Consider the following 10,742-nt stretch of genomic DNA (forward strand, 5'->3'; position numbering starts at 1 on the left):
CACAGCCTGAGCCCTGTGAACCCGAGTTGGCTGGCAGGGGCCAGCTGCAGGTGTCCAGTTGTGGAGAAACACACTTAGTCTGACCTCAATAGGTACATAAGGCTTTAAAATAAACTGAGAAGGAAAGAATAATTAAATACATGGAAGTAAATGGAAAAAGGAAGGTAATGCAGCATGCGCTTACCAAAGGAAGACAGTGCCAAGCTAACCCAGTGTCTTTCTGTGATAATTGATATTTTAGGTGAGGGAAATGCCATAGATCTACTATCAGTAAAGCATTTGATACAGTACTACATTATCAGGGAAGCAGGAGAAGATGGGAGTTGGTACAAGAATTGTAAGGTGGTAAGGAACTGGCTAAAGGAGAGGACCACGGGTTGTGCTGAAAAGTGAATGATGGACTGGCAGAAGGCTACTCAAGGATCAGTCTTGAATATTTTTATTAAGGACCTTGGCACAAGAAGTAGGACGAGTGCAAACGAAATTTGCTGATGACACAAAGTTGAGGGGCACCATCAGTACAGAGGGGGATCAGACTAGGTACACAAGAAGAACCGAATGACCTAGAGGACTGGGGTAAGGGCAGTGGGATGAAATTTCATAGTACAAGGTTCAAGATCATGCAGCTAGGGACTAATAACAAGAATTTCTGCTACAAGCTGGAGGCTCCTCAGTTGGAAGTGATGAAGAGGAAAGAGACCTGGGTATGTGGGTTGATCACAGGATGACTATGAGCCGCCAATGTGACGTGACTGTGAAAAAGCAAATGTGACCCTTGGATGGATCAGGTGAGGCATTTCCTGTAAAGCTATTGAAGTATTAATGCCATTGTACAAGGCACTGGTAAGACCTCCTCTGGAATACTGCGTACGCTTCTGGTCACCCATGTTAAAACCCAACACTCCCCCCCACACCAACTGGAACAGATGCAGAGAAGGGCTACTAGGTTAATCAGGGGAATGGAGAGCCTGTCTTAGTAGAGGAAATTAAGAGCTTGGCTTTTTTAGCCTTGCAAAAAGAAGGCTGAGAGGGATCTGAATGCGCTCTATAATTACATGGGGGAGGAAGGGGGGAGTGGAAGTGGGTAAACTTTATGGAGGGTGAAGAGCTATTTAAGCTAAAGCACAATGTTGGCACAAGAACAAATGGGGATAAACTGGCTATGAACAAATTTAGGTCTGAAATTAGAAGAAGCTATGTGGACAAAAAAACCTAACTAGTTTTAAGATAGAGCTTGACAAATTTATGAGTGGGATTGTATGATGGTGTTACGTGTGGTATGGGGGCAGGACTCAGCAGCCATGGAGGTCTCTTCCAGTTCATGTCTTATGTTCCTAAAATCTTGTGCGTCAGGACTTCAGCTGGTCACCTGTAGGGACCAGAAAGGAATGTACTTCCGGTGTTTTGGGTGGGAAAGATCCTTCCTCTGAAGCATCAGAGATGGCCAAAGCTGGAGAGGGGACCCTAGATGGGATGGGCCAGTGCTCTCAGGTAGTTCTGTAAATCCTCTCTCAGGACTTGGCTATTGAGTCTTGCTCACATGCTCAGGGTCTAACTGATCACCATATTTGGGATCGGGAAGGAATTTCCCCCAGGTCAGATTAGCAGTGACCTTGGGGCATTTTCATCTTCCTCAGCAGCATTGGGTGTGGGTCAGTTGCTAGAGTGATCTCAGCATATCTCACTAAATTGATTCCCTGCCCTTGCCTGGGGCATTGGTTCACCCTTGGTCCCTCCTCTTCTCTGCCTGTGGCACGTCACAGTCTAGTCTTCTGGGGTCTGTATTATGTTGGTCTAATTCTGGTTGTTGGGTTTGGTGTGGGGGTGGCTGGAAGGGTTGGTGGCTCGTGCTATACAGAAGGTCAGATGAGATGATCTGGGGGTCCATTCTAACCTTAAACCTGTGATTCTGTCTACCTGGAATGTTGATACATTTTCTGCTTAGACACAGCGGAGCCTAATTCATCCCTTATCCGTTCTCCCTGCACCCAGCCACCATCTGTAGATTGTCTTCTCCTTTCCTGAATTGTGCTTTGCCCAGGAAGATCTCTGAGATATCCTTGTGTAACAGAGCCCAGTTGTCGGGCAGGTGGGATTGAACTGGGGTTTCTGGAGCTTAGTGCATAAGCCTCTACTGCGAGAGCTAAAAGCCATATATGGCTGTTAGCTGAGGCTGTCGAGCAGACTCATTAATCGCTCTCTCTGTGGTCTCCGTGCCACTCGATGGGACAGACCCCACCCCCAGGAGGTGTGTGGGTTACACACGTCATAGCACAACTCCTCCCCTAGGACCCGGCTAGCCAGAGGCCCTCAGCATCTGTTCGGGAGCTGATCCCGCTCGTTGCTGTAAATCACCGATTCCAAGGCTGGTTGTTTTACTCAGCTGCAGTTTTAAAAAAATGGAGGAACAAACATACACTAAACATTCAGCACGGGAGAAACTGCCTGACCCCGTGTATTGAAACAGCATTTTTTAAAATGTAATTTCATAATTTTTTAAAAAGCCACGATAACGTTTCTGTTTGTTCCTTTTGGACCATATGTCTCTGCACGTGGGTCCCCAGCAGAGGTGGAACCTTTAGATGCACAGCACAGACCTCTGAGCATTAACAGACTTCGCTTCGGAGGGACCAGCCACTAACGAGGGATGAGCCAGTGGGTTTCACAGCTGCTGGCCAACAGCAGAGGAATGAAATCCTGGGTTCAGTTACAGGTTCTGGGGGGAGTGTCCTGTAATGATTGAGGCCCTTTCTGCCCCATCCCCTCTGCTCCTCCTCCTCCCCTCCAGCCCCTACCCCTCTGCTCCTCCACCCTTTGTATTGGAGCCAGGCTGCTGCCTTGTCTTGACCCTGTCCCCACAGCAGCTGGGAGGAGGGATTAGAGGGAAAGTCCTGCTGAGCCCCCACTGTCCTGGGATGGAGCATACTCTGTGGGAACAGAATATGATCAGTCTGGTCAGCACGTAGGAGGCGGGAGGGAATGGTGCATGCTCAGTGCAGTTGGTCTCTTAGATTCTAATGCTGCCAGTCTCTACTGAGCATTGTTATGTGAACCGAAATCTTAAAGGCTTAAAATGGGACCAAATTTGGGCAGATTTTCAAGGGGACGCCAAAAGGCACATCCCTGACTATAGGGTAACCTCCCTGCCAAATGTCAGGCCCTGCTTCAGAGCCTGGAGGGGCTAGAGTTTCGCAATTAAATAGTTGTAGGGGTTTTTGTGCACATAGGCAAAACAGTGTATTTTTTTTGCCTCTTAACCTTGTGCTCAGAAACAGCTGAACAGGTTCTGATAACCTCTAAAAAGAGTCAGGCCGAGGTAGACACCCAGCACTGGGAATTTCAGCCCAAGCCCTTAATGTTTGGCAAAGTGATATGCAACTGAAAATGGTCTTATCATTGAAAGTGTCAGTCAGCCTTCACTAGAGGTGATACTACCAGCTCTGCCTAAAATACCCATTTCAAAGAAGTGATGGGCTCCCGTGTAAATGCTTTGTGGGTACACATATGGACTCAATTCTGTGGCCTGTTAACAAAGGACAGGTGCACTCCTGGGTGAGCAGGAATCCTCCTGGGAAGGGACTTTCCGATGGAACACTGGTACTTCTTAATAGATCATTGCTTCTTCCCTACTTCTCTTGGATTCCCTGGCTGCAGTGTGCAGCCGTAACACACAATTCCCCATAACCGGTGAGGTTCCTCGAGGAACAGCCAAGGCAGGCTTGAGTCTGGGAACGTAGGGGCTCGGCTGGAAACCTTCCTGAGCCCTTGCCACCCGCCTGCCCCCTGCTGGTAATTGTTGGGAGTTTGGAGAGAAGTATCCTTGGTCGTGTGATGTGTGTGTTACGCAATTGAGAGCCAGGCTAGTGCTTGCTGGACCTGAGTTAGTTAAAGTGTGGCCGTGGGGAGCAGGGAGGGAAAGGGGCTGGCTCGTGTTTGGGCCACGTGTGTGGGGGAGAGAGGAGCTGGTTCATGCTTTCTTTATTCCTCGCTAGGTTTTTGACGTGGAGACTTCTGCGCGACACGCTGCTCTGACCCTCCCTGTCCTTCTGCCGTCCCTGCTGCGGGCGGGGCTGTCTGTCTGAGATGGCGGGCCAGCTGCCTCGCTCTGCGGACCTAACCCGCTTCTGCCAGAAACTCAACCGGGTGAAAACTCTGGAGGATGACATGATGGAGACGACCTTCAACAGATGCCTCTCCACCGTTGACCTGACGCTGCTGGGCATAGGGGGAATGGTTGGCTCTGGCCTGTACGTCCTCACAGGCACAGTAGCCAAGGAGATCGCTGGCCCTGCTGTCGTCGTCTCTTTCATCATTGCTGGCTTTGCCTCTCTGCTGGCAGCTCTCTGTTATGCCGAGTTCGGTGCCCGGGTGCCTAAGACAGGCTCCGCGTACATGTTCACCTACGTCTCCATGGGCGAGATCTGGGCCTTCCTGATTGGCTGGAATGTGCTCCTGGAGTACATGATCGGGGGCGCTGCGGTGGCAAGGGCATGGAGTGCCTATCTGGATTCCATATTTAGTCATAAAATAAAAAATTTCACCGAGACCCACGTTGGCACATGGCAGGTACCGTTCCTGGCACATTACCCAGACTTCCTGGCAGCAGGTGTCCTGCTGATAGCCACAGCATTCATCTCCTTTGGGGCCAAAGTATCTTCCTGGCTTAACCACGTGTTTTCGGCCATCAGCTTGGGTGTGATCCTCTTCATCCTCATTATGGGATTCATTCTCGCAGAACCCAAGAACTGGAGTGCCCAGGAAGGCGGCTTTGCTCCGTATGGACTGTCGGGCATCATGGCAGGCACGGCCACTTGCTTCTATGCCTTTGTAGGCTTTGACGTCATAGCAGCCTCCAGTGAAGAAGCCAGAAACCCCCAGAAGGCTGTTCCCAGAGCAATAGCCATCTCCTTGGGCCTGGCCGCGGGGGCCTATATACTGGTGTCCGTGGTGCTGACGCTGATGGTGCCCTGGCACACTCTGGATCCTGACTCTGCCTTGGCAGATGCGTTTTACAGAAGAGGTTACTCGTGGGCAGGGTTTATAGTAGCTGCTGGTTCCATTTGTGGTAAGTATGGACAGGCTGAAACCTCAGGTCCAGACTCCCAGTGCCCCAGTCCTTGGACTAACAGCTAGGCCTGCGTCCTTGGGCAGGGTACGTGAAAGAAATGACCTCTCGGGTTATGCACTGCACGTTTCCAGGGCCTGAGTCATAGCTGCCAGGCTACTGGTTAGTGCTCAGAGTCCTGGGTGCCATCTCCAGGTTTGCCACTGACTCGCAGCATGACCTTGGCCAAGTCACTTAACTGCTCTGCTCCGTTTCCCCGGGTGTACTATAGGGATAGTAACTGCTGAATGCTAACTCCATCTCCTTGAAGGCTGCCTCCCCTCTGAGTTGCTCCCATTGTCTGGGGTGCCTGTTGGTCTGTCCCGGGGCTGAGGGACCCTGGGAACGAAGCAGAGTCCTGGATGGAGTTCCTACTCCCAGGCAATCTCTCCCGATGGCAAAGTATTCTCTCGGGCTGCAGGGTCCTGGATCTGCCATGTGCCTGCTCCCTGGAAAACCACTGAGGAGCGATGGCCTCCACTGGAGTGAGCAGATGAGCCTGACCGTGGCCTCCTCATGGGAGAGATCCCCACACCCACTGGCAGGTGCACATGAGCTCAGGAACTGCACTGCTGCCTTGTCTCTGAGCCAGCTCTGGTCCCTGGGGTGGTGTGGGCAGGTTCGGGTGCGTGACTCTGACCCTGTGGCCTCTCTCTCTTTCTTTATCCTTCCCTCCCCCCCAGCGATGAACACGGTTCTGCTGAGCAACCTCTTCTCCCTCCCCAGAATTGTTTACGCCATGGCGGAGGATGGGCTTTTTTTCCGGGTGTTCTCCAGAGTGCACCCCCGCACGCAGGTGCCCGTGATCGGGATTGTGGTGTTTGGGGTGCTCATGGCTCTGATGGCCCTCGTCTTCGACCTGGAGGCCCTGGTGCAGTTCCTGTCCATTGGCACTCTGCAAGCTTACACCTTCGTTGCAGCCAGCATCATTGTGCTGCGTTTTCAGCAGGAGAAGTCGGCCGCTCCCCCGCAGCCTGCCGGGAGCCAGCCCAGTCCTGGGCCCAACGAGGGGGCTGGCCCCAGCGAGCTAAAGGAATACGAATCCTTCTCGGACAAGCTGCAGCTGGTGGGCACAGACAAAGCCAAAGTGCACCGGGAGCCAGGGCAGCTGAAGGCAGCGTTCGAGCCCTACCTGGAGTTCCTCAGCGACTTCTACCCTGGGGAGGTGGTCACCATTGCCGTGGTTACCTTGATGGTGTCTGCCATATGCCTGTGCTCCATCTTGGTATTTGGCAACACCCATCTTCACCTGCCCACCTGGAGCTACTCCCTGCTGCTGCTGCTCTTCAGCCTGGGATTTCTGCTCAGCTTGCTTCTCATTTGGGTCCATGAGCAACAGGAGAGCACCAAGACCTTTCAGGTAGCCACCTGCCCCCTTCATTCTCATGGGTTGCTGTGGCCTGGGGGAGGTTGGAATGGCCCTGGCACAATAATGTCTGCAGTAGAGGAAGGCTGGGCTTGTGGCTAAAGTGCAGGCTTTTCTTTTATTGGACCAACTTCTACTGGCGAGAGAGACCAGCTTTTGAGTTACACAGATCTCTTCTTCATCTGTGACACCTTCGTCTCCATCGGTGGCACTCTGAATGTCCAAAATTAATATTCTGTAGTTAACTCAAGCGATTAACTCAAAACAAATTAACTCGATTAAAAAAATTAATCGTGATTAATCACCGGTTTAATCACACCGGTAAACAATAATAGAATACCAATTTAAATTGTTTGATGCTTTTCTACATTTTTCAAATATATTGATTTCAATGACAAGACAGAACACAGTGTACAATTCTCTTTATATTTTTATTAAATATTTGCATTGTAAAAAAAGATAAACACAAGATAGTATTTTTCAATTCACCTCCTACAAGTACAGTAGTGCAATCTCTTTATCATGAAAGTGCAACTTACAAATGTAGAAGTTTTTTTTAATAACTGCACTCAAAAATAAAACAACGTAAAACTTTAGAGCCCACAAGTCCGCTCAGTCCTACTTCTTGTTCAGCCAATTGCTCAGACAAATGAGCTTGTTTACATTTACAGGAGATAATGCTGCACAATTCTTATTTACGTCACCTGAAAGTAAGAACAGGCGTTCGTGTGGCACAATTGTAGCCAGCGTTGCAAGGTATTTACGTGCCAGATATGCTAAACATTCGCATGCCCCTTAGTGCAGTCCACAAGTTGAAGCAAGATCTTTTGTTTATCTCTTTCCAGTGCAAATATTTATAATAAAAAATAACAAAGTGAGCAGAGTACACTTTGTATTCTGTGTAATTGAAATCGATATGTTTGAAAATGTAGAAAAACATTGAAAATGTTTATAATACATTTAAATTGGTATTCTGTTATTTCACAGTGTGATTAAAACTGCAACTGCAATTAATATTTTTAATCATTTGACGGCCCTAATATTAACCATTTGCATCAATCCTCTCTGTTATTTCCTAATGATTCCTATGCATCAGTGTGGTCTAACTACCTACCCTAGTGCCTGGTAACCTAAAGACCAAACCCACCCTGAACTCCCTTCTTCAGAAGTCTTGCCCTGTCCCTTTCATGGTCTCCTGCTTACCTTCTCTGAATAAGAGTGCAAAATTATGACCGAAAGTTATATTCCTCCAGGCCTATACTATCATAAATAAAACCCAGCCTTTAGCATAACTACTACTATTAGGCCTCCTACAACAAATCCTTAATATAGCAAATCTGGTAACCCAATTGCTTATGTTCACCTGCTTGCCCCCCAGATCTGTTTCAACCTAGTAAGCAAAACATCAAGACAACGAGGCATTGAGTATCAGTGTTTTGATACTCAAAACATTAAGGTCAATCATATACCCCTATATCATTATACTCACTGCAAGCAGGGGAAAGGTCATAGGTCAATATCATTTGAAGAATTGTTCTCAGCAGTTGTCCACCCTTCCCTGGCCTTTGAATGTGTGCGCTCAGCCTTAGTGGTGACTGTCGTAGGCGTGTTCTCTCCTTATCACTGACTGCTCTTTTCCTTGCAGATACCACTTGTGCCGCTCACTCCTGCGCTGAGTATTCTCCTGAACATCTATCTCATGCTAAAGCTGAGCTACATGACGTGGCTTCGATTCTCCGTCTGGCTGATCCTAGGTGAGTTCAGGCGGGGGCCAATCAGTGAGGTTGCCTCCCCTGAGAAGCAGGCCCATTCTAAGCTGAGGAGCTGGTGCCATCCATGGTGATGCTGGGCTGGGTCACACGGTCCCTCTAACAAAGCCTGGAGAACGATGTTTGAATGACTAGGGAGTCGGACGCAGACAAAGATATACTTGGGGGAAAGCGGAGTAGTTGATTTGCCCCCGATGCTGCCAAGCCGCTCGCTAAAGAACTTCTCCGACAACTGGCAGCTCTCACCAACTAGCCAAAGGCTGTTGAGGAGATGAGGAAGGGACAAAAGCAAGTGCAGAGCTGATCTCCCAAAAGAAATGTATGACTCTGGCAATCGCCAAACCACCAGCCTAACTTGCTTCGCTCAGAACAGAGCGGCACAAAGGGTAAGAGAGCATCTGTAGCCGCCCAGGGGGCGTCGGAGCCAAGGGAGCAGTCAGCTGTTAGAGCAGAGAATCCAGAATCTACTGCTATTTATTATAAAAAGCCTTGGCGGAGTGGAAGGCAGCTTGGCTAGGGAGTTGTAGGCCAAGTGTTTGATAAAATGCATCTCGCTGTCAGTGGGGAAATGAATTAAAATTGTCTTGGGTTAAAAAAATAAAAATCCGTGAAATGGCCCTGGCTGGTCTGGGGAAGTAAGGAGGGAAATCGGGCCAGCGGCCTGTTGAGGCTTTGGTTTTAACTCTCCGGCAGGGGGTGTGGATACTACGATGGTCACGGCCGTTATAAAGAGATGGGAAGTGATACTGTCACATGGTCTGAAACTGGTGGAAGGCCCATAGACAATGGGCCATGGCGAATGCCAGCTGGTTGAGTGGGCGGGCGGGAGCTGGTGGGGGGCCTGCTTTCATTTTCCCTCCCTTTCCTAGTCAGAGCCTCCATCGCATGGGTGTCTCCCTCCCACCCTCGCTGAGTCAGACACTGCTCAGTTCTGCTCCTCTCCTCCAAGCTCCTTTGCCTTGCTGCTAAAGCAAACTCTCTCTCTCTGCTGCAACAGGCCTCCTGGTGTACTTCGGTTACGGCATCTGGCACAGCAAAGAGAACCTGCGTGAGCCCATGTCCCGCAATGTGAGCGCCCGCTACGTGGTGTTCCCTAGCAGCAGCCTGGAGGAGACGGTGCAGGCGGTTCAACCCAACCCCCAGCCCTTGACGGAGCTGCCGGACATGGTGACTGAGGAAGCCAAGCGATGATGCGGCAATGGCGTAGCAGCCTCCCTGCGTGGAAAAAGGACACCCCCCCCACCCCCACTTTCCTCTGCCGAAACAGCTGCCAGGGCTGGGTCTTCCCTGAGCAAACGCTGGGCTCTGGAGACAGGACGGTGATACACACGCTTCCCCATCCGCACTCACAGCAAAAGCACTAGGGAGGTGATGGCTGTCTCCTTTCCCATACCCTGGCACACAGGGATCTGGCTTTTATCTCCCTACCTCTAGCTCGTAGTAACGTGTAAGCCGTGTCTTCCCCAACTGCTCCACCCGAATCCCCTGCCAAACCCAGCACAACCCTCATAGCAACAGAGGAAAAAGAACGAGGAGTACCTGTGGCACCCTAGAGACTAACAAATTTATTTGAGCATAAGCTTTTGTGGACTAAAACTCACTTTGTCGGATGCATGCAGTGAAAAATACAGTAAGAAGATAGATATACACACACAAAGAGAACATGAAAAAATGGGTGTTTCCATACCAACTATAATGAGACTAATCAATTAAAATGGGCTATTATCAGCAGGAGAAAAAAAACTTTTGTAGTGATAATCAGGATGGCCCATTTCCAACAGTTGACAAGAAGGTGTGAGTAACAGTAGGGGAAAAAATTAGCATGGGGAAGTAGGTTTTACTTTGTGTAATGACCCATCCACTCCCAGTCTTTATTCAGGCCTAATTTAATGGTGTCCAGTTTGCAAATTAATTCCAATTCAGCAGTTTCTTGTTGGAGTCTGTTTTTGAAACTTTTTTGTTGAAGAATTGCCACTTTTAGGTCTGTAATTGAGTGATCAGAGAGGTTGAAATGTTCTCCCACTGGCTTTTGAATGTTGTAATTCTTGACGTCTGATTTGTGTCCATTTATTCTTTTGCGTAGAGACTGTCCGGTTTGGCCACTGTACATGGCAGAGGGGCATTGCTAGCACATGATGGCATATATCACATTGGTAGATGTGCAGGTGAATGAGCCCCTGATGGTATGGCTGATGTGATTAGGTTCTATGATGGCGTCACTTGAATAGATATGTGGACAGAGTTGGCAACGGGCTTTGTTGCAAGGATACGTTCCTGGGTTAGTGTTTTTGTTGTGTGGTGTGTGGTTGCTGGTTAGTATTTGTTTCAGGCTAGGGGACTGTCTGTAAGCGAGGACTGGTCTATCTCCCAAGATCTGTGAGGGATCATCCTTCAGGACAGGTTGTAGATCCTTGATGATGCACTGGAGAGGTTTTAGTTGGGGGCTGAAGGTGACAGCTAGTGGCGTTCTGTTATTTTCTTTGTTGGGTCTGTCCTGAAGTAG

General features: G+C 49.3%; 1 protein-coding gene across 1 annotated transcript; it reads left to right on the forward strand.

Moving 5' to 3' along the window:
- Positions 1–3,885: 3,885 nt before the first annotated feature.
- On the forward strand, positions 3,886–9,819 carry SLC7A4 (solute carrier family 7 member 4). Its single transcript, XM_034791641.1, has 4 exons — positions 3,886–5,065; positions 5,788–6,464; positions 8,116–8,224; positions 9,237–9,819. Exons 1-4 carry the CDS (start codon positions 4,084–4,086, stop codon positions 9,428–9,430), a joined length of 1,962 nt encoding a protein of 653 aa, XP_034647532.1. The 5' UTR covers positions 3,886–4,083; the 3' UTR covers positions 9,431–9,819.
- Positions 9,820–10,742: the final 923 nt, after the last annotated feature.

The sequence above is a fragment of the Trachemys scripta genome, chromosome 15 (genome assembly GCF_013100865.1).
Source record: "Trachemys scripta elegans isolate TJP31775 chromosome 15, CAS_Tse_1.0, whole genome shotgun sequence".
Classification (NCBI taxonomy): Eukaryota; Metazoa; Chordata; order Testudines; family Emydidae; genus Trachemys; species Trachemys scripta.